At 39.5% G+C, this 25039-nt stretch overlaps 1 protein-coding gene across 1 annotated transcript in view; it reads right to left on the bottom strand.

Moving 5' to 3' along the window:
• Window positions 1–770: 770 nt before the first annotated feature.
• LOC149311412 (dystonin-like) overlaps window positions 771–25039 on the bottom strand; it is a 401747-nt gene continuing 377478 nt past the window's right edge. Inside the window, 10 exon segments of the mRNA XM_089531013.1 lie at window positions 771–1156; window positions 2092–2215; window positions 7797–7907; window positions 8375–8574; window positions 9329–9397; window positions 15748–15865; window positions 20800–20817; window positions 21409–21483; window positions 21627–21781; window positions 22207–22369. Coding sequence (XP_089387139.1) covers window positions 891–1156; window positions 2092–2215; window positions 7797–7907; window positions 8375–8574; window positions 9329–9397; window positions 15748–15865; window positions 20800–20817; window positions 21409–21483; window positions 21627–21781; window positions 22207–22369 — 1299 coding nt within the window. The 3' untranslated portion in view covers window positions 771–890.

Genomic DNA, 25039 nt, shown 5'->3' with positions numbered 1-25039 from the left:
TCATTCTGAAAGTAATGGTCTAGAACTTTCAGATTTCATAATACTGTAAACATGACACAAAACATGTATCTCCCTGGGATATAAGGAATACAATAGCAAGAAAGAGAAGGGACAAGATTTATTTTATAGAGTTTCTTCTTTTCTTTTTGCAAGCAGAACTGCTTTGATATAAAATGAGTCCAATGATATAGTGCTGTTGTCCACTCAAGCAAACGAAAATCTCACATTGACATGAATGCAGATTATACTGTCAATCTGATGCAAGTGTAATAATTCTATTACTGTATCCAGATTGTGTCTGCCCTCTTTTAAAGCAATGGCACAGATAATGCTGCAACATACTGGAGTACTGGCAAGTGCTCATTAAATAGCTTTCTCAATGAATTCTCAGGAAGATTGTTTGATTAACTGCTATGTGAACTGTGTCTTCTGTTCTTTAGTGTCCCTGCTACACTCCTTGCAGGCTCCATTCTGCTAGCTAGAAATGTATAATTTAGCCTTGTGTCTTTTTTCAATTTTATTAAGACATTATGAGGTATCCTTAACTGTTAAAGAAGTGACAGGCCTTGTTGACTTAGGACACAAAGACTTAACTGTACATTCAGTAATTGCTTTTAGTGATCTCTCTACATGTTACTGCAAACAACCGTTAGTTTACATTTAAAAAACCCCTCTCTGTTCACATAGGATATGGCATAAACAAATGAACAAAAACTGACAGAATTATACACATAAAATAAACAAGACAAATACACAAATAAGGCCATCTGCAAAATTAAAAATCCAACTCTTGTAATATTTCACAATAATTTCTACAGGATAATTTACATCTTACAAACTTAAATATTTAATGCAGGGTCGGGGGGAGAAAACCTGGTGAGCCAATCAGATTATCTCTTGGAGGTCTTTTCTACTTTGCTGGCAGGTGATCTTCTTTGTGGAGTTGGAATTTTGGAAGGCTTGCCAGACGCTGACCGAGAATTTGGCCGTGGCGTTGGTCTGATTGGGGTATGAACAGTCTCTGACACGTCTGAGCACACAGACTGAATTTCTGAAATGTCAAAGTCCGACGCGTCACTGCCTCGGCGGCTGCTTGCTCTGCTACCTGCCTTGCTTCCTGCTCGACTTCCAGGTCTGCTTGGTGTTTTTTTGGTGTCTGCTAAAGGAGAGGGAAAAGATCCACAACTGTTACAAGTGAGATGGGAGAATAAAGAGCGCTGCTTTGAGCAGGCTTCCCTGCATGTATCTGAATACAAGTGGCATCCTCAATTTTCACAGTGCTCCCATGGGCTTCTCAAGGTCTTCTTGAGCAAGGGTTGCTCCATTTATTAAAATGCCCAGGGTGTTTGGACCATGCCCCTTGGTCACAGCAAACATTCTGCAATTTAGAGAAGAAAATGGGACAGACAACCATACATGTGCACATCACAGCCCTTGTATGCACAGTATGCTGCTGGAAATAGAACGTTCAACTGTTTGAAAGAATTTATTTCCATTTAACAGTGTATTGGAGCATGATTAGAACTCCTTCTACCAGTCTGGTACCTCTGATATCCAGAAAAATACACAATACATATATCAATATGAACTTCTAACTTTGCATCATGCTTTCATTTTAGCTCTAGAAAGAATCTGAAGTTCAATAGGGTCAATGTCTTGCTAAAGTGCAGGATCTTTTATGTATAAGAATCCTACAGGAAAATATCTCATGTAATTTAGATTGCACTGTGTTACAAGGAGACTGCCAGTATGGTGGGTGTTACTCAGTGGGCAAGGTATAAGGGACTAAAACTCAAATGAGTCCAATGATGCAGTGCTATTATCAGCTGAAGTAAGTTATGAACAGGAAAGGAAAGGTTGGGTTGTGAAGTCCATGTGCATTTTCAGATATACTAAAAATCTCCTGGTGAAACATCCCTAGCAGTGTAGTCACACTGAGGAAGTACTCTTTGATCAGAGGTAACCAAAGAAATAGGTGTCACTTCCTAGTATCAACATATTTGTTCATGGCAATCAATTTTTCAATTTACCTGTATTTGTATGAGGTAGGTGTTCCTAGGAAGACTTCATTCCTTGGCTTCTAGCACTCACCTGCAAAATGTGTCCTGACTCGTGTAGCTGCTGTTGAAATTAGGCCGCTGTCTTCTCCAGAATGGAAACCCTTCCCTGACAAATATCCTGGCAATCTAAGTTTACTCCCCTGTATTGGAGTTCCCTGTAGGATACAAGAATAACAGAATGAAACAAATGCATTAAGATATCCACTGAACAGAGATGAAAGTAAAATTCTATCCACATTGATTTCTTTTGAACATGTAAGGCAAAGGAAAACTGTGCCTCAAAGAGATCACACAGGACTTTTAGTAATGATTTGGAAACGGAACTAAACAGTAATAATATACAGCATATATAACACATTATACTTTTCATAGATGTAGCTGTCTCTCCTCTCCCTGTTGCTTTCCAACTTTCAGGTCCTAATGGACAAACACTGATTCTGCCCATGCAACTGAGCAAGGGACCAGGTAAACGTATGGCATTTTAGAAACAAGCATACTAGTGTAACATGTCAAGAAAACATACCTGCCAATGTGCATCTGAGGAAGTGAACTCTAATCCATTCAATCTTATTCCATAATAAATTGCTCATTCCCCAAGGCGCCACAAGACTCTACTTTATTTTTCTGCAAAACACTAACACAGCTACCTCCCTGGAACATATACACATGGATTCCTGCTTCCATTTTCATTTGTCAACTGGGCTAGTTTGCAAGTTTGCCTAAGTGTACAATCCTATCCATATAATTTCACTAAGCATGCCTACATAATATTTAATATTTAATATATAAAATGTATAGATTTTGGATTGACTCCAACCCAAGTCATATTTAAAGCACACCTACTGAAATCAATGGAACTTATGTTAATTCATTACTAACTTAACTTGTTACTAACATAAGCCCCACTGATTTCCTCACTGATAATTCATTAAAAAAAACAATTCTGTTTTAATTATAACTAAGCCTAGATCTAATACATGAATGGCAATCTTAATAAATTCAAATAGGCTCATTTTCAGTGAGCAAAACATGGGAATCATATGGCATGTATTTCAGTCTCACTGGGTGATCAAAAAGCAAAATAAGCCTGGGGAAGCCTGGCACAGATGCTGCTAAGAAATGGACATTGTCTACAAAGAGATTGGAACATTATGTTCTAAACCCTCTTCTATCAGTGCACATGTTTCAAATCAACAAGCAATGTGATGTGTCCATTCCAGAAAGAAATTAACTCCTTTGACAGACTAATATTTAGTCATCAAGGCAATACAGCAGGGTTGTGGTGACCTGTAGCCTTCCAAATGTTGTTGGGCTACAGAGCACATCACTCCCTGTCACTGATAATGCTGGACGACCTCATGGGAACTGGACTTCAACAACCTCTGGAGGAATTTAAAGATATAGCCATGTTAGTCTATAGAATCAGTATGTAGAGAGATCTTGTAGCACCTTTGAGACTAGCTGAAAGAAAGAAATTGGCAGCATTAGCCTCTGTAGAATTTAGAGCCTATTTCCTCAGATGCATTTGGTGGAATGGAAGCCAGGCACAGACATACATATATAGATATGCCATTGGTATGTGAGGATGTCAATACAAATTACAAATCCTTTGTATGTGGAAATGAAGTTGCAGATCCAGTTTTAACTATGGTTGTTAGTGCACAAAGGCATAGGAAACTGGTCTTTGTAGGCCAGTAAAGGTCTGCCACCAAGAGCCCTTGAAACCAAAAGGTACTCACCTACAGGATGACACACGACACAGATGGCAGCACAGGTACTAACCCTTGCCACAAACCAGGATGCCAACTCTGACCACACATTTATCAAGGAAATGTCATCACAAGACCTAATGCAGTGATGGTGAACCTTTTATAGACCGGGTGCCCAAACTGCAACCCAGACCTCACTTATTTATTGCAAAGTGCCATGTCCCTCTGGTTTTCTAGTAAGAAACTCTGGCAAACTCTGTGCTAGGGCATGTGTGCCTACAGAGAGGGCTCTGAGTACCACCTCTGGCATGTGTGCTATAGGTTTGCCATCACTGACCTAATGGGATCACCTACAATATGGGGGGGGGGGGTTCATGTGCTTATCCTCCAATGTGATCTATGCTATACTGTGTCAGCAATGCCCTTCAGCACTCTATATTGGGCAAACAGGCCAGACCCTGTGCCAGAGGATAAATGACTTAACTCAGACATTAGGAATGAGAATACACAAAAACAGGTGGCAGAATATTTCAGTCTCCCTGGGCATTCCATCTCAGACCTCAGAACAGCAGTCATTGAACAAAAGAACTACAAAGGAAGATTGGAAAGAGAAACAGCAGAATTGGAATTCATCCACAAACTACAGTCCCTCAGCAATGAACTGAACAAAGACAATGGTTTCCTGACACACTACATGCACTTCAACACTATCTGACCCCATTCTCATGGGGGCGCCCTATATTAATCTGTTCCCCTCACCACAGGCTAGTCCCATCGCAAAACTGGATCGGCCACTTCACCTTCATGCACAAAGACCAGATCTTTGTGCACTAAAGATCATCGTTAAAACTGGACCTGCAACTTCATTTCCATACACAAAGGATTTCAAATTTGAATTGACATCCTCACATACCAATGGCCTATATATATATCTATGCCTGGCTTCCACTCCACCAAATGCATCTGAGGAAATAGACTGAAGCCTACGAAAGCTCATGCTGCCAATTTCTTTTTTTCAGTTAGTCTCAGAGGTGCTAAAAGATCTCTCTACGTACAACCTCTGGAGGGTAACAGGTTCCTTATCCTTACTATATACATACATTGCAGCCTGGTTTGGGGGGGGGGGGGGAGAATCAAACTTATGATGAATATCTATAATAAATGTCTAACTTTTCAATTTTTTCCTGTCACTCCCCCATCCTGAATATGCTTTTCCCAGAGAGACTCCAGTACAATGAAATACACATTCTAATTACATTTAGCTACCAGCTAAAGGACTGGAAAAAGGTCAGATGCTGTTGGCAATCCATAATTTGTATTATATTTTAACTGCCATAGGTATTTAAAAGAAATAATACTTGTGAAATATGGACAGATGAGTAAATAGGATAGTTATATAAATATATGTTTTTCCAGTAAGCAACATCATACAAAAATCTGTGAAGTTAGTGTTATAAAAAGCCAAAAGGAACACATTAGAAATTTACAGTTCCTATTTATTTGCTCAATAACAACAGTATTTTCTGTGCTCACAATGAAGTGATCTATCATAGGATTTCAACTATATGAAAAAGAAAAATCCACTGATTCAAATTAAGCTCTCTTATGAAATCAAAGAGAACTATGGCCCCAAACAGACAGCCCAAAAGAGCCCCCATTGGGCCAATCTCAAGGTGGAGCATACACATGGTATACACTCCTGGATCGTTTGGAGGCTGTGTGGAGGCCACACTGGGGCCGCCGAATGTGACCCAAAACTAGTCGCAAAAGAAGCGTTTTCTTACTGCTCCTTTTTGAGGCCCATTCAGGACTGTGGCAGCTGGTGCCCTTGAGACTGTGGCATCTGGTTGCCACAGGACCATGGCAATTGGGGCAGGATTGGCCTCTGGCCGTTCCTACTGCTCTGTTTGCTTCCCCCCCCTATATTGAATGCATTTAGGGTTTCAGTATTCTTTTGCTGTGTACCAGCAAGATTAGAAACTCTTTTTTGATAATATGAGTTTATCAACTTTTGGGTTGATAAATTTAGTTGATAAATGTATGGCTTTGGCTCTTTTCCATGGCTACACCTTTAGTACAGTGGACCCTTGGTATCCACTGGAGTTAAGATTCCAAGCCCCCCAGTGGATAACAAAATCCATGTATGCTGAAGTTGCATGAAATACAATGACAAAGATACAGAGGGCTGACTGTATCTCAGTGAATGCCATATATATATAGTGTTCCACTGCAGACTGAAGACCGCCAGAGAACTGATGTTGACTTTATTTCATTACACAATCCTGCATGTTTGTATCATGAAAACAAAAAGATTTTTGTTTAGGTTTCCCAAATCCACATAACTTCTTTCTGTTGAAGTCTTTGGACTTGTTCCTAGTTCACAGTGGCAAAGCAGTGAGCAGTCTCTGGTGGAGTAAACAGTACCTTTCTAAGCTCTTCTAGCTCACAATGGCTATGGCAGAAAATTGAGAGATGAGCTTTCCCTGAATTTTTCCTCCATTTGATGCTAATGGGCAGGAAAATCACTACATGAGTTCCAGGGCTCCTGCAAGTTTTTGTTTCGCTTCTTTTGAATATGTCAGAGGATCAACAGGGTTTGGAATCTACTGATCTACAGCTTTGGTATATTCTCTCACACACCTCCAGAAAGTACTTTCCCTGTTTTACCATGGATGAAATACTGTAGTGGTAAATCTACACCAGCAAAACTTGCTGCTGGTGTACCTGAGGTTGCAAAAGGCATATATATTCCTCTGCCAGCAGAAATCCTCTCTGCTGGTGGAGTAGTACCTCTTCAACTGCCCGTTCCAGCTCCACTGGCAGTTTGATTGCAAGCTAAGATGTTCTTACATTAGTGCCACTTCCTATCACAAGTCCTAGGCTTTAATTTTTCTTGACAGGCAGAAAAATAAGCAAATGCCATAAACCAGCCAAAGCTGAGTGTGCACAAATTACAATTTCAGTGTAGTTAACGACAGCACGCCTGCGGCATACACAGGTGCACCATAAACAGCTTTAACCATACACAGAAGGTTAAGCCAGTGAAAATACAATGATGTGTGTGCCCGTGGTGCGCATGCCGCATTGAATGCAGCAACGCTCCCCCAGAAGAACTAATGGGACATGTGCCCGTGGCGTGTGCTGTTGCGCACCATGGGCACAAGCCCCATTACTTCCTATGGGGCTTCAGCATACGCTGATTTCCCCTTACGCAGAAGGATCCCTGCGTAAGGGAAGGGTGCATTGTATAAATAAAGCCTACTGGCCATATACAACTGGACTAACCAAGGGCCGGAACAGACTGGTTCTAAAAGCCTGTTTCCTGGTGGCTTGGAGGCATGGCATTTAGACACCACACGTCCCCAAGATGCCTTGAAGCCACTTGGCTGCCCAGCCGTGGGTAGGTTTATGACATTCTGGTGGCACAGCGTTTACATGCCATGTGCCACTGGAACAGAATGAAGTTGTTATGGGGCTGCAGTGGGACAGGAAAAGCAGGCTTTTTGCAGGCCAAAAACGAAGTGGATCTTTGCTGCTTCTTTTTTGGTCAGCTTCAAGGCGGATTGGGGCTGCAGCGTGTGTTTGCCATGGTCCCAATCCATCTTTCACCCCCTAATTTTAATATAGGAACTTCAGAATTCCTGTATTTCAGGCACAATTGGGAGGTAGCAGAATGTCATTTATAATTTTACTACTATTTAGCTCACGGAAGCTAGGCAATTATTATCCTATATATACATATATCTGAGATTCCATGCTTACTGAGTTGTTTACCACAGTGACTGTGATTATTTATAGTTAAGACATGCTGAAACAAGATAAGAGTCAGACATACTTGAAATGATCCATCAATTTACAGGCTTAAGAACAGAGAAAATAAAATTGGTGGAGAGAAGGAAAACAAAGAGAGTGCATTAATGTGAAAGGTACAGCAGAGCCGGACAAGGAACTGTAGTGACTGTTAGGTAAGAGGATAGTTTTAGTGCAGGACATGTTGTTAGACTAGAATATCCATCCATTACTGTACCTCTGTGGATGAGACTTGATATTCAGAGCACTCTGGTGGTTTACATGGTGATGACGTTTTGCTGTTTATCAACCATGGTTTACCATAGTTGCGTGTTATATGATGGAGTGTCTGTATGAAACAATGGCAAATCACAAGTATGAAGAACAGTTGATGGAAAATAATGCCATGGAGAGGAATAATCAGATTATGGAGAATGAATCTCACAGTAAAAGTCAAAAACAAAAGACATAAAAATAAGGCAGGAATAATGGACAATAAGCATTCTATATGGAAGAAGATGCAAATGTGCTTTTTTAAATGCAGTGGAGGGGGGAATGTTTTTTCTTCTTTAAAAAGTTTGTTCTGTATTCTAATTAGCTTACATGTTTTTTTCCAGTCTTGCATGACCGCTGCAATTATAAGGGGAGGGGGAACAATAGAAAAAAAACTTTTGTTAGCGTTCTTTGAAAAATAAAAGAATTAAAATTTACCCTTGGGTAGCATTATTGAAAATTATTTTGGGATAGCAATATGCCAAACTGGAGCAAGCTTGTATTGATATTTAAAAAAACCAAGTGCCTTCCCTCATGTCGTACCTTGGGTGTGCTGGCAGCAACAGCTGGTGCTGGTGCTCCATGTGCAGGAGGATTTGACACAGAGGTGGATCTGTTAGGTGAAGCACCCCTTGAAGATGGTCGTGATCTGCGTCCTCTTGGTCGAAAAGCAGCTATGCTTTGGCTAGCTCCATCTGTCAAAATGAACTTTTCGCGAAGCTCCATGTTTGTCCTGCCTTTTGCTAAAACAAGTAAAAAAGACCAGTTGAGAAGTCTCATTATTTCCCTGTCTCCTCTCCCATGCCATTGGCCTTGCCTAGCCTCAACAAACAGGCCAAACAAACCAAACACATTAGTGAGTAATGCATTTGTTTCACACAAAAACCATTCATTTCAGGAATATGTGAATCTAAAATTTTATGCCAGCAAAGATGAACCGCTATTGACATGAATCAGCAAAATGGAATGGCTCGACATGCTACTTGGTTACCAATGCACAGACACAACTTGAAGACCCATTTGACTAACGCTACTGCTGCTCAGATGATTCAGAAAAAGATGCTGCTATGATGAGTAAACTCTAAGAGAAAAGCATAAACCATATTAATTCTAAACTATGAAGAAATGCAGTTTGGCAACATGCAATGACAAACAGAAACTCCCAAACTATAAAGAAGTGACTGAATGCTGGGCACAGACACACGCAGATAGAGAGAACTGTCCACAGGGATCAAATGTGTGAATATGTTAGATTTTGGCTTTCTCTGTATTAATGAACAGTTGTTTTTGAGACACTCTCTTCAAGTGTGTCAAAGGAAATGTAAGAGGCAAGCTCTCAAGCACCAGCCAGTGCAGCATGTGTTAAGCTAAAAAATGTGGTATGTGAAGCATTTTGTTAAATATAGTTATATATATATATATATATTAAATAGCAGAGTAGGAAAGAAATGGAAAAGAAAGTAGTAATAGGAGAGACAAAGAGAGGGATTTGCCAACCTATAGTAGGCTGAGTGGTAATTGAAGAGTTTGATTCCGAACGTAACATTTTACTCCCATGATGATGAACTAGAAAAAATGACACAGGATATGGGTCATATTAAAAGAAAACTGTTAGCAGGAGAAGAAATCAATTACAGCATTTGCATATGCAAGAGATTCAAAGCTGCAGGCCAAGAGACAGATCTTAAGTGACAAAAAAAGGTTCTCCCTAACTGTCCCCAAGCCAAACTATGTTCTCTTAAGCAAAAGAACACACTTCTAATATAATCTCAGTTGCAGTTAGTCCCGAATTTGTCAATGAAAAATGGTTTCTCTACCAACATTTAAATAAAAAAGATGTGAGTGGAACAAACAATGCCCTCTTCAAATCTTTAAAGTTGCATGAAATGAGCACACCACATACCTTAACAGTATTTGAACAGAATGGAATGTAGCCACCATTAAAAGCAATTCCACCAACATCACTGCACCCTAACAGTTAGTGTGTCACTCACATTTTACCTTAATTGGCCTACACAGGGCTACATGTTCTCTTGGAAGAACTGGTGAAGAACACCACAGTCATGGTTCCCTTCCTTTAAAAAGCTTTCTCTAAAAAGCAATGCTGTCCTTTGGAGAATTATGTGGACTACTGCAAATGAAGTACTTCCAAAATTTTGAAAATCTAAGAAATGTGCTTTCAAACACATTTTAATGACAATGAAAACACCAAACGCACCTTCTGATGAATGCATGTTTTATAAAATACCACACCAAAATTTTTTGTGTGTATTTTGTGTGTTTGTCTTTGTATATTGTGGCTTCATTTATTTCAGTACAACAGGAAAAGTAAACCATGATTCAAAGAAGATGTAATTAAAACAGAACTGATGCAGCTTTTTCATGGAAGGCACACAAATCATTTTTCTTCTCAACACCACCTGTAACATTTATTCATATATCCATTTGGTATGCAACTGGAATCTTACTTGTAGTGTATTTTGAACTGTATCTGATAAAATAATGGATGAGCTTGATAGAATTAACCTAATCAAACATACAGTTCCAAGAAACATTTATAGTGCCACAATTGTATATCTTTCTGCCCGAGACCAGAATTCAGGATGGGACATCTGCATGACCATGAAGATTTTCACACCGGCGCTTACCACGGGTTAAGTGCCAGTAAGGCGCTGTTAAAACATCCCTGAAGCAAAAGGGGGTGAAAGCCGGTTGCGCTTCTGAAACGTCAGTGAAGTGTCCCCTTGCCTCTACTGTCCTTGAATCATTCATGAAGCAGCCATGTCCTATTAATGGGAAGTTTGCGTTAATAGGAAATGGCTGCTCTGCAAACAACTCAAGAATGGTAGAGGTGAGGAGATGCTTTCACACCCTCGTGCTTTCAGGGACGTTTTACCAGTGCTTTACCAGGCTAAACCCACGGTAAGCGCCAATGTGAAAATCTCGTGTGTGTCCTTTACATGTGTAGATGCTATTTTTTGAGGCCTACTGGGGTTGGTATTCCCATTCTTCTCTGTGCAGCACCCAAAGCCCCCCTTCTGATGAACAGGCAGGATCAGAGAACATGGCTCTCCTCCTGCCAGATGCACAATGATTATAGAAGCACTGAGACCTCCTCATGAATCACAGTGCTGATGTCATCCCTGTGCATCCGTCTAGGGAGAGACTAGCCAGGCACTCTTCTGATCCTGCCTGCTTATGCTGAAAAACAGAATGAGTGTATGAGGTGGCTTCAGTGCTTTCAAGTAAGTCAGGAGGGAGGTATATGGGGCAGTGTAGTTAAGGTCCACATGTGAGGGGATGCTGAACTGAAGCCAATAGGTGCAGCATCCTATTTAGAATTCACAGTATTTTAATGACAGATGAGGAAAAAAAAGATTTGACATACGGTCTCTGTAGCTACTTTTTGCTTCCTGGAAGTGAACTCCCCCCCCCCTAATGCTGCAACACTCCTTAAGACTGTTCAACTCAATTCTCAGAACAGAAATATGTAAAGCCCGCTTTATTCTTTTCCCTACAAGATCCGTAATTATCTCCTGCTTTACTTACCATTCCTCTTGAACATTCTTGTTCTCTTAGCTGGGCTAATCAAGTTTCTTGTATTTGGGGTGTGTGCACCTTCCATAAAGGAAGGAAAAGTGCCTAGAAATCCACCCACCTAGTGATTACACTATCTCCCGGGATAAAAACAAGGAGCTTGAAACTAGTAAATTGTAAATTTAGCCAGCATTGTCAAAGACAACTCGATGGTCATGTGACCAACATGAATAAATGCCAAGGTGCACAGAACACTGTTACCTTCCCACCAAAGTGGTACCTATTTATCTACTTGCATTTTTACATGCTTTCAAACTGCTAGGTTGGCAGTTACAGGAGTTCACTCCGTCTCACAGCACTTGGATCTCGAATGGGTCTCGAACTGCCAATCTGCTGACCTTGTGGTTGTCAGAGTTGGAGTCTTAAGTGCTGGGCTGCTGCATCCATTGTACTTTGCAAACAAAACATTTCTAAGTGGAAACACTACACTAAGGGAAAAAGTATCGTAGTTGACAGATTTTTCAACAGGTGATAAAATTGCTTATACTCTTTACATTTCTTCTTGGAACACTGTTGCCTATAATCTGCTGCCAGCACCCCTGGTTTCTCTCTTATTATTATTATTATTAACCTTTATTTATGAAGCGCTGTAAATTTACACAGCACTGTACATGCAATCTTTTTAGTTAGACGGTTCCCTGCCCTCGGGCTTACAATCTAAAAAGACATGACACAGAAGGAGAAGGGCGTGGTGGAGGGAAAGGGTAAGAGGTCCAGCAGTTCCTCTCTTAAAACAACAAACAAACAGCTTCATTTATATACTGCTTCATACTGAACTAGCAGTCTCTAAGCGGTTTACAAAGTGTAAGCTAACTGCCCTCAACAAGCTGGGTACTCATTTTAGCGACCTTGGAAGGATGCAAGCCTGAGTCAAGCTTGAGCCCTTTTGCTGGTATTGAATACACAACCTTATGGTTTTGAGTGAGTGGCTGCAGTATAGGCATTTAACCACTGCACCACCAGGGCCCTTTAGTCACCCACCCCAACCCTTGAGTCTTTTCTATCTTTCTGCTACACAGGTTGAGCAGCAATATCACAGCGTTCATCTATAGTACATGAGGAGAAGCCAGAAATTCAACCTGGAGAAGTCCCTACCTCAATGCCTCCTAGAGGGATCCTATTAGCACTGAGCCTAGAATGGGGCCAGCGCTGGGATACTGCTGCTAGCTTCCTGAGTGGCCGCTTGAAAGGCTTTGGCAAGTCTTGCGTGGCCAGCTGGCTGAGGATTTGGATGAATTTGTCCCCCAGGTGCAGGTCAAACCTGAGGCTGAGCCAGGCTGCAGCTCTGCCCTGCTAGCTTCAACAGAGTCAGCTGAGTCAGGCCCTAGCTTGGATTTGCCAGCTCCAGCAGAGCTGTGCCTTAGCAGTCCAGCCTCCCCCCAGCAGAGATTCCAGGCCTGGGAGACATAGAGGAGCAGGATGAGCAGGTACCTACCTTCAGCCAAAGAAGGACAGAAAGGGCGTGCCTCAGGCGATCCCGGAGGTTAAATGACAAATGCTTAGTAATCACTAAGCAGGTGTGATTAAGTACTGGGCTAATATAAACATCTGTGAGATACCGAGTTTCCCCGTCAGAGCCTATCTGCATTCCCTGGTGAAAGCTTCTCTCTCTGACTCCCTCGGACTTTGTTGCCGGGCCCCTTGCTTCCTAGACCTCAGATTGACCTAGAACTCTTGACCCTGGACTGGACTCGCTGACATGCTCTTTGGAATTCTTGACCCTGGACTGGACTTGCTGATCTGCTCTCTGGAACCCTGGACTCCAGACTGGCTTCTGGTTTTGCTCTATTGGACATTGGACTGTTACTGTGCTCTCAGAACTGCTTCCCTGCTGCTGCAAAATTTTGCACTTGTTTGCACTTGCCTGTCTCAGCCTTATCAGTTTCCCCGTTGGCAGCTTTCCCGGACACTGGCCATCACGAGACTTGGGGTGTGATCTGGGACCCAGATCCCAGCAAAATCTCCTAAAACAGTAAGTCTTGTGAGATTTCAGTTGGGATTTGTAGTCTTTCAAATAGGCCCGTACACATGCCTCCTGCCATTTGGAACTGGGCTATCAATGTGACCCATCTCAAGCATCCTTGTTCTACATTTATGTTCTAACCATTTCTCCAGGCTTCAGCTGGTCACCTTTTGAAGGGGGGCAGGAGTGAATTTTTCTGTTATTAGAGCATGGGTTTTTCACCCATGGGTAGTGGGGTGTTTAGTCCTGTTATATGTGGTGTAGTTGAATTTGGCTGATACGATTTGGGCTATGGTTTAACTGTGGTCCCATGTTCCCTCCACCTGAAGGTGCATTTAATTCAGTCACATTTGAGTAAATTATTTTGACAGTGATTGATATATGAGGGCATTACGGGTGATTTATGACTACTTATGACCATGTATGATTTATTTATGTCCTCATTATGAATGATTTTGTTTATACTTTAACTGATTTATTATTGATTTTATGGCATTATGATTGATTTATGACCCATTTATCATTGCTTTATGTATGCCTTATGATTGATTTATGATGAAATTTATGATCAATTTATGAACACTGTATAAGCATTAACGTTGCGACCATATTTTTAACCCTATGACATGGTGTCTGGCTCCTAATCTGTCCAGGCACAAATCCTCACAAGCAGTTTTGATAAAGTCATTCTGCCATCTACCTCCAAGGCCTGCCCACCACTACTTGAAAATACATTACGATCTCTTTCAATCATATATGAATGTAGAATTTCTTACTGGTATGGGAGGTGGAACTGGCAGGGCTAGAATTTCTGTCCCCCTGAGTCAAGTGCCACACTGTTTCAATTAAAAATCCGGTAGCAGCATTTTTATTTAGTGCACTTGTCTGAACTATGTAGTCCATGCAGAGTCACTGCTCCCACAAGAGAACAGGTTCAACCAAGGGAAAGGCAGGGTAGTCAAAAGTTATAATGGCAGACACAGACATTATTCTCACATTGTCTTCCCTGAGCATTTTGTTTTTCCAGTGACAGAACCCAAAACTGCAGTTTTAGCTTATCAGGGACAGGTGATAAACTGGACCAATTTGCATTAAAATGCAACCTTATCATATTCACACTTCCGTAAACAGAAACTAGACTGTGTTTCGGTCTCGAAATCAAACTTTAAATACTGTGTACTAAATGCATATACTGAACAAGTTTACATAAAAATGTGTATGTCTGAATCAGTGGATAGAAAAATATATACATTTTTAAGAGTCTGCATGTAAATCCCCATATTTTGAAAACGGAACTAAGAAATACATACATATTTTCAACTGAACTGCAATAATAGTTGGCAATCCCGTGTGGAAACAGAATGGAGTAAGTCAGACAGAGGAAAAATGAAAACTTGAGTGAAACTGAACTTGCCAGATTCATCAATCCCTACCAACAAGAGGAGAAACAGACGTTTTGCTACTTGGCTTCTTCTTCTGTCTCCAACCAGATGCCAGTTTTTGAAAAATGAAACTAGCAATCCTAACAGGAAGAGTTTACCAATCTCAGCTTTAACTGTATTTTGCATCTGGCATAACAAATAAAATAAAATAAAATAAAAATGACACTCCTCCTCTAAGAATTTGTTTTAGTGACAAAGATCACCAGGATGGTGTCAGGCAGATGGCACCAATTCTGGAAAGTGCATCTCAAATGGATTACTTCATCTCAGTTCTTGTTAAACCAGCCCTGTACAATTCTATGCCACTGTAACACAAACTGCAGCTTGAACTAGGGTCCTGAAAGGTCCTTTACTATATAGCCTTTTCTTGCAAATTATCTATCACAACCCTTACTGGACTAGAATCATTAGCAGAGCTAAGGTACAGGTCCTTACACCTTTATCTTTTCACAATGGGCCTGACTACACATTAGACTCACTGCGAGAGTGGCTCCACTATGCTCTCTGCTCCCTTGCCTCCCAAGCTCCTAGGGAAAATTATCTGCAAAGAACTGTGAAAACCAAAATAAACAATGGCAGAGAAAGACACCCAGTTTCTCCTTCCCTACATGTATGATTTCTGTCTCCTCCACCTTTTTCAGACTCTTGGTGAGGAAGCTGAGGGAATTCAAATGGTCATATTTTTACATGGTGAGGATAAAATAGCCCTAATTTAACTGTTTCCTCACTATGCAGACTTTAAAAATGTTAAGATATATAAGCATAACACTGCAAGTGAATCAGTGTTTAAGTTAGGGATTTACAGAGTTGACATTTCATTGTTCCACCCTGCCCTACTCCATTAATCTAGGACAACAGATGTATACACCATTAGTGAGCTTGATGTTCATATCTGAAGGCACCTTTCAACATACCTCTGCAGGGATCATTTTTCACTAAGAACTCATCTAGTGCCATCCATCCACCTCCAACTCGAACCATTACAGTGCTCCGCAGAATACGGACAAGACGAAGTTGCTGGGAGTCACCAAACTGTGCAAGGAGAAAGAAAAACATACTAAACATATACTCTAAGCTACAGACAGCAATGCACATTCCAAGCCAAGTGGTTAAAATTAGCCACATACAGTATGCTCCAAAATCATTAGTAGAAAAATTACAAAAGATGTTTTCATTATGCATACAGTCAAGTGCTTTTTCCCCAAGCTGAGTACAGCTGCATTAACCCCAAAGGTAGCAATGAGATTTGTAGGCAGAAAGGGCAAGTGGAGTGAATGGCTAGCTTTAATTTAATACTGAACTCATGTGAGTCATATCATTGTTTTCAAGACTGTTTCAAAGGAGAAAAATTAGCAACGTAACACATGGGTTATTGTATCAGTGGACATGTTCCTTCAGTATTAAAACTTTCACTGAGCTATCCCTGAAGAGATAAGAAGAAAATTTCCAAAGAAATATGAATTAGAAGTTTTCTTAAGAAGAAGAAACAATGAACTTTTATTAACACCATATAAAGAAAATACAAAAATATCTTTCTTAAGTGATATTGTTGAGGCACTTAAAAGTGTTTTGTACATTCATGCCTTCTAAAAAGCTTCCCCTTGAGGTAGTGTCTCTGAAAGCTTCTCCAGACAAATGTTGTGTAATGTAACAAATACATAGTTGAGGATTTTTTGGGCTATGGGGCCTTGTTCTAGAAGAGTTTTTACTCATAGGCTGAAAAACCCACAAAAAACTATGGATGCCTGCCATGAAAGCCTTCAACTTCACATATATGTTATGGTTGAATTTCCCAAGACAGAACTACTATATTTGTTAGTCTGTCTGTTTTCCTATCAGCTATTTGCAGTGCTACAGGCAGTGTGACAGATTATCTGTTGAACACTATTTTACATAGACATTTTAATGTCTTCGGAACCAGACTTATCTTTCGAATACACCCATTAAAATCAAAGGGACAAGTTAGACTAACTTAAGAGCCATTGATTTTAGTCTAAACTGCACCTTGCTCCAAGTCAATGTCTACTTTATCTTTAATTCCTGTAAAAAATATAATTCAAGAATGATTCAAGCCCTTTGTAATATTATAGCATGTAAACATAAATCAAATGGCTTCTGAAGATTGTCCTTGCTCCTTCTTCAATACTAGACCCACTCCCTCTCTTATTACTCTCCTTATGTGGAGAATGCCAGTGTGAGCCAGAGAGCATCCATGCAATCAGAAACCCTCATTTTCTAGTGTTAATTCTATCCTGTGGAAAGCCTCCAGATATAGCAGAGGCTTTCCTCCTCAGACTACCACTCTCTATCTAAAGAGAGTGACACTGGGGAGGGGAGTATATGGGGGTGTTGAGGGAGTAACAGATCTACTCTGATCCCTTTCTTCACTCATTCAATTAACCCTAGCCTGAATAGGGCTTGTTTTGTTCTCTTTGTGTGGTCTGTGTACTTGGAAAGCATTATCCAGATTCTACAAATAGAACATGCATTCCAGACGATTATCACATTTAGACAGTCAACACACATTTCCTTTTTCCATACTGGACTGATGGTTGGTTTTGATTTTACAGCAATAAGAGCAAGAGGGTGGCCAATTATTAGGGATGGAGCCTTCAGCCAACATTTCTGCATGCTTGTCAAGTAGCACTTAAGAGCATTCCTTCCAAGTGTTATAGTGCACATACTGTAGGTGTACACACTGACACACAAAATATGAAGGCCCCTCAGCACAGATTAAGGTCATCAATTAATAAAATTGGGGGGGAAAATAAGTGAAAACAAATTGATGTTTTAAATCTTTTGCATAATTTGTTGGTGATCTGAACACTCATTAAACCTGCTCTCTTGTACAATGGCAGTCTTAGCACCACTGAGCTTTATGGGCTAAAGTTTACCTTTCTTGACCTGCACAGCAATACAGTCAGATCTTGATATCCATGGATGATCCATTCTGGACCCCCGGCACAGATACCAAAAAATGTGGGACCTCAAGTCCCATTGTCCCTAATGACAGCATGACATGCGTGCGCCCACTAGTGTGGACAGGTGCATGCACTGCCATTGGAGCCAACAGGGCTTGTACACTGATACTTAAATTAATGGATGGCAAGCCCGCGGATAATGAGGCCCCACTGAACATACATTTGGACTATCATTAATATGCTGAAATATAAAAGCATTGTGCTTCATGCAGGCAGATCATTTCCCTCCCTTCTTGGTATGCCACAATTAATTTCATAAGTCTTCAGTTAGCCCTCCTTTCCCATCATGTCCATACTGGGAAATTATGTTTGTTAAATATGGAACAAGTCATGTAAACTAACTTTAAGCTGGTTTAAGATCCAGCTTTACTTTGAAACTTGTAAACACACTTTCCTGGCTTGGCAATTACAGTTATGTTTATTTAAGAATTCCTTACTTATTACAGTACAACTTGCCACAATGGAAAGTGGAAAGGGGTTGCAGAAGTCTAGCTGCATGGGGGAAAAGGTTTGTGTATATTGCATCTTATTGAGCCTAGATATGATTGTCTGAATTAGACTAATTGGGAAGGTCCTTCAAAATGTAATGTATGAATGCCCACAAGAGTTTCTTTTTTACTTTATATACACACACTTCAAAACTACTTTTTCTAGCCTCTGCACCAGAAAAATATGAAGTGATTCTAAGAATTCCAAATTAATTTATCAATGCAATATATGCTACAACTGCAATGTGTTATGAATGAAACCAACATTCTGATTATCTACAGTACTCAGGTGATCTACATTGTTATTGCTACCCTTCCTCCAGGTGGGAGAGGCCACAATGATAGAGCCAGGGGAGAAAGAATAAGAGAAGCCATGCTTGGCTTCACCTTTTACTTCATGAGGGAAATTAAAAATACAGTGTAGATCACCAGGTTGCAATCTTTCAACCCCCACTCATTTTGTTGTTGTCAACCTAATCCATCAATATCTGTTGCCCAAATTCAGTTACAGGTAGGATCTAATGACTTTAAAATGTTTAAGGGTGATTTAGGATCTCTTCCTTTGGATTACTTTGATATGAAAAGCAAGCTCCTTCACTGGGGTACATACAGAGAGTCCTCCACATAAATCAAACCTGAATAAAGTGCAGAATTTTATTTTTGAAATAAGCAATGTTAACTAAGCATGGCTTGCCCAGTAAATATTTTACAATCAAATTATATAATTGACTTTAATTCTTAATATAATTTACTGAGGTACCGCTTAAGCAAAGGGGGAAAGCATATTACTTTTGGGAACCAAATAATAGGCAAGCATAGAAAGCTAACTAATCCATAATAGTATATTAGAAGTAAGCAAAAATGCATGTTTCAAACATGCATCATATGAAATCATGTAAAGAAAGACAAAGTGGCTTTACAATGGAGAACTTTCTTGTCCACTTAATAAAGTTTTATGCTGCAGTAACTGTTTTTCAAGTGAAGTCCTTTGGAAAATGCCTTCTGTTTGATATGGTTCTTCCTGAATTATTCTGGTAAACTTTACGCAAGGAACTTGGAATGAAGCCATGTGGCATATTAGGCTAAATCCAGTTATTGCTCAAGCAGACTCGTTGAATCAATGGGACTGACTTAAAGGTTGACTTAAAAAACCCTATTAATTCAAGGGGTCCACTCTGGTTCGAACTAACATGATTTAGAAGGGCATATCATGGATTCAGTTAAGGTCAAAAATCCATTTAACTGCTGATCACACCATTTACCTACTAAATTTCAACAGAAAGGCCTGTTCAATTTCAGGGCCCAAACAGGCAGGCCAAAATAAAGCTGCTTCAGGTCTCTTTGGAGGTATGCTCTTTAAATGACATATCCATCTTAAGAGGCCAGATGCTTTTTAAATGACATATCCATCTTAAGAGGCCAGAAGTTGCACCAAAGCTGCACTCCAGTCCTTAGGATGGTAAGTCATTGTACATCCAGGATGCAGCATATAGCCCTTTGTTGTTGTCTGCCTTCAAGTTGTTTCTGACTTAATGGCGACCCAAAGGTGAACCTGTCATAGGGTTTTCTTGGCAAGATTTAATTAGAGGGGGGTTGCCTTTGTTTTCCTCTGAGGCTGAGAGAGTATGACTTTCCATGGCTGAGTGGGAGATTTGAACCCTGTTCTCTGGGGTCACAGTCCAACATTCAGACCACTACACCATGCTGGCTCTCTGCTGTAGCCCTATTCAAGTGTAAATGTGTTTATTCAACAGGAGAAAAGGAGGGCCATGCTAGCCTTGCCCCTTCGATCTCCAATGTCTTCTATGCATGAAGGGCAAGAGAAACTCTGCCATTTGTGAAAGCATTCCCCATAACTCTGGTTTTCTTCAGTTTCAAACAACATGGAGAGCTTCTACAGATAACAGGGCTCTTCAGGCTGATGCCCTCTAAGTATTCAGGGTGGTGGAAATAACAATAAGGAGATCAGGGCTAGCACGCTCCCCCTATGTGCACGCAGAATAAAAGCCAATTTACTAATGCCCGAATTGGGCTTGAATTGTGTCCAACAGCATGATTACTTTTTTGACAGGGCAGGGAAAGGAAACATAATTTGTATATTTAGTTTTTACCCAACTGTCTTGTTCTTTTTCCAAAGGCTTAAAAGTGGCACAATGGTAGAATACCTAACAGTGGCATGCAGCATAAAAACCTAAAGGATACCAGATATACTGATAATAGCAAGATCTACATGAAGAGTGTCTAAAGGTATTTGCACTGCCAACTCTTGTAGCCTATTATCTGGTTCCCTTAAAAGTAATCTCATTAATGAGGCAGCAACAGGCACAAAAGCAGTTCCCAAGACAAGGGAGCCTGTTAAGCATTTCCAGAGAGGAACCACAGCTGACCAACAATGAATTAGCTGAGGGTGAAAGGATAGGGAAAGAAAAGCCACTGCAAGCTGCAACAATGATTCAAAGAATACTAGGAACTCCATAACACATTCCACTGTTTATACCTGATTTCCCAGGAAGAACTGACAAGAGATGGAAAATGGGAAAAAGACATAATTAGTGTAATAGCAAAGCTTCTACATGACTCTTGAACATACTCTAATAACAGACATATATGGCACATAGTTGAGAGATGGGCAGGTAAACTTAGATGTCTAGGATGGAGGCCTACGTCCTGTGGAACTCTTCTATTGCTTTGCCACATCATCTCCTTCAGCCAAATTTTGATAAGGAAGTGATGCCTCTGCAACTTGGTAGATTTTGTGTTTAAATATTATGGAAGTATATAATCCCAGGGTACACAAGGATTATATGTTGAGAGGCTGTTAAAATTAAGTTCTCATCAATTTATTGGAAGTTTCAAAAAAAAAGGTTCTTTTGGAAGTTCTTTAAATTGCCAGTCAGAAAAATGTTCTCTTTTGACTTCAGTGGCACAATGGTAACATTTTCTTTACTAGAATTTCCAAATATCAAAAATGTAATGTGGTCCAATTTTTAGATACTGGGAAAAAAACATAAAGTAACACTATTTAAATCAAATGCTCAGATATTCCTTTTCTGTTCAGAGTATCTGAGATTCTGACATAAAATATGAGTATGTTGTCTATACTTACCCTGTACTTGTTGTCACCAATTTGTTCCACCTGGAATCGCTTTGCACATTTACATTTTGCTACCTGCCTTGTAACCTGTCAAAATGAACATCATAATCAGAAGATTATATTTCTTGTCATTATCCAGAACTGGCCAATGATGGAATTAAAGAAGAATCTCTCAAAATGCCATGAAATACCAATGGACATCACTGACAACAAAGGGAGGGGAAGAATACCTCATCTTCAATTTTATCTGCATCCGTCAGAGGCTTGTATGCATCCTTGTTTGGATGAAGTGCTGCTACAAATTCATAATAGTCAATATATCCATCACCATCCCTGTCAAAGATATCTGCTACTGCACTCATTTCCAATCGACTAGTAGGAAATTCTGTAGACCAAAAACAAACAAACAAAAAAACCCAAGCACTTTAGGACTACTGGTTTCCAAAAGGGGACTCATAAGCCATCTTGTTCAATCCCTTGCTTCATGCGGGAAATCTGTAGCAGACAGTTTTCCAGCCTCTGCATAAAGAGCTCCAGCAACAAACCGCTCACCACTGATCTCGGGTATTGTTTCCATTTTGGAACTGCACAAATGAAATGTGTTCTCCTTTAATTTAAGCCTGTAAGATCCTGCTTGCAGGACATGTTTTTGACTTCGTATGTAACATTCAATTATCTGAGGAGTGCTATTGTGCCTTCCTTCCCCCTCAGTCTTTTCTTCTTTACAAACTCCAAAGAGAGTAAAAAAATGCAAACATCTGCATGGAGTAATTTGTATGTACAGAATTAAACTTTAGTTTTAAAACTTACTTGAAGAAAGAATACCATCAATAAATTCCTGTCTTGTTATCTTTCCATCTTGATCTTTATCAATCCTCCTAAAGAAGTCCATTACTCGAGATTTCTTATGGTTCATCCAGCGCATATACTTTTTCCGCCAAATATCAAAATCAAAGTTGGCAAATTCTTTCAGCTTTTTAAAAAAGAAATGACATAAAGAAAACATTATTTTAGAGCTAAATTGGCTCATGATCACACACCATCATTATACTAAGACGTAGGATATATGCTAATCTTGGTTCTCTGTGAATGTGAAATGGTGATTGGGGCCAACTTGCCGAAAGCGTAATCTTCTCATTCCCACTCTCAGGCAACATTTAATTTTCATTCCCACGTGAGCCTGAACCATGGTTTTAATATTCTGTATCTAAAGAATCTTAATTTTCATATTAACCAGGATCTGAAAACAGGGTTTAAATGGACTTGCAAACCATAATGAAGACATCACCTGGTAGGCATTAATCACAGCTATTCTTAGTGTAAAATTAAATCATGACCATACTTGGGTTGGGAGACCACCAGTGAATACCAAGTGCTGAAGGCTGTATTTCAGAGGAAGGAACTGGTAAAACCACCACTGAATATTCCTTGGCTAAGAGAACCCTATGAAATTAATGGGGTCGCCATGAGTCTACAGGCAACTTGAAGGCACACACTTACACAATACTGGCAAAGAAAGGAAAGAGTGGGGGACTTGTTCTGAAAACAGTAAGGAGTGGAGGAAAAAGTGAAAGATTTATACGATTTGAAGAGAAACCAGAGTATACCAGATGTAAAACTGTACTCTCAAGCATGCGCTGTTATGGATCCAGAATTGGATACAACTTGATGAGAAAAATGTATTAGATTTAGAAGCAGTAAAGCTAAAACATGGATGGCATGCATATATAGGATATAGTAAAGATAAGAGTGATAGAGAATTTAAAAACCACACAGTAAGAAAATCATTGATGCAAATTTGGAATTCAATTAAGGGAAAGATATATAATGGTATTCCATCATGGATCTCGACACTGGAGGCTTTTTTTAAACAAAGATATAACAGGGGAAATTGGATAGACTATAAAGACCTATTGATAATAGAATCACAGGGAAAGATTTGAATAAGACCTAGAGAAGAGCTGGAAGGATTAGGAAAGAAAGTAAATTGGTTGGAATATCATCAGATTAAATCTAAGTTTAAGAAGGATATGTTGAAAGAAAAATCTGACATACAACAGAATCCAATAGATAAAATCATTGGGGATAAAGATATAGGTAAAGTGTCAAAAATATATAAAATACTGATACAAAGAGAACTAGAAACAAAGACAATAACTGATGCAATGGGCACAGGAATTAGGTCATGTTATTTTATTTGAGAATTGGGAGAAGGCTTGGGAACAATCAAGTAAATTTACAACATGACAAGATCTTAAAGAAAATTATTTAAAAGTTGTTAATCGCTGGTATTAAAAACCCTTAAGAATAGCCAAAATTTATAATTTACAGGACAAAAATTGTTGGAAGTGTCATATGAAAATTGGGTCATACCACCATGTTTGGTGGTCTTGCCCAGAAATAAAGAAATATTGGATTAAAATACATAAAGCAATGGAATAGATATTGGACATACAATTCCCAAGCACCCCTGAGTTCTACCTCCTTAATATGATATTTGTTTTATGAGTAGATATAGAAAAGAGGCATTGGAGAACGGTGCTGTACCTAATAAATGCTGCTAAAACTGTTTTGGCCAAACATTGGAAATCAGAAAAAATACCGAAATTAGAAGAATGGATTGGAAAGATATTAGAATTAAAAGAAATGGACGAAATAACAGTTTGGAAAAATAAAAAAAAATTAGAATATTGGGGAAAAGAATGGGAATCTGTGCTAAGATATTTGAAAGATATTTGGGGAGTAAAGCTATCAATATGAAAAGAAAAGAGTAAAAATGAGAAAAATATTAGTAATAAGAAAAGGAAAGAAATTAATAAGGGAAAATATAGAAATATTATATAAAGTCTTATTTTGAACTGTATTTGATAAGGATAAATTATATAAAGGGAAAATGTAAAATCTGGAAGCCAAGAGATGTACAGATAAAGATATGAGATGTTGTTATGTATTGAATGAATACATAAAAATTATTTGGAAAAGAAGTGGAGGGAAAAGCACATAGTTGATTTTAGTCCCCATTAAGTTCCTCCTATTTTCTACTTCGGATTGTTCCAGTTTGCAGTTAACCATTTGTAAGAGTGGATTTCATGCAGACTGGATAGATATCAGCTATTCAACTACAAATCCTCCTTCCACCCACCATGCATGTGGGGTAGTGCTGCATGATTAAAATGAACCACATTCATATTTATCATGTAGCACTTAATACAGGCGAGCTGTTCCTTTTATAAAACTTAATACACTGAACAGCAAGCAGCCCTACAATCTGGGCAGTTGAATATATGAAGCAGTACATAAGAATGTGCTAAAACATAAGTATGTGTTGATTCTATGAAATGGTTATACATTATTTGCTATTCCAACCAGCAGGCATAATTTTCCACAGACAAGTTACAGGGTTTCATCTTCCTTGCAAAATATGTATTACAAATGTGAACACTGTATTATTATTACATTTTCCCAATATGCATATTACAGTATGTCCTTGCTATCTGTAAGGGATCCATTCCGGATCCCCCTGCGGATAGTAAAAAACACATGAACTTAAGTCCTGTTCTTCTCAATGGGCATGCGCTCCTGCTCACATCACTGTGTGCATGCGTGTCCATTGAAAAAGACAGGGCTTGCTGTCCGCGGAAGC

The sequence above is a fragment of the Sceloporus occidentalis genome, unplaced genomic scaffold (assembly GCF_023333645.1).
Source record: "Sceloporus occidentalis isolate IW3139 unplaced genomic scaffold, rSceOcc1.0.p SCAF_6, whole genome shotgun sequence".
NCBI classification, from domain to species: domain Eukaryota; kingdom Metazoa; phylum Chordata; class Lepidosauria; order Squamata; family Phrynosomatidae; genus Sceloporus; species Sceloporus occidentalis.
This window is presented reverse-complemented; position numbering and strand designations above follow the sequence as displayed.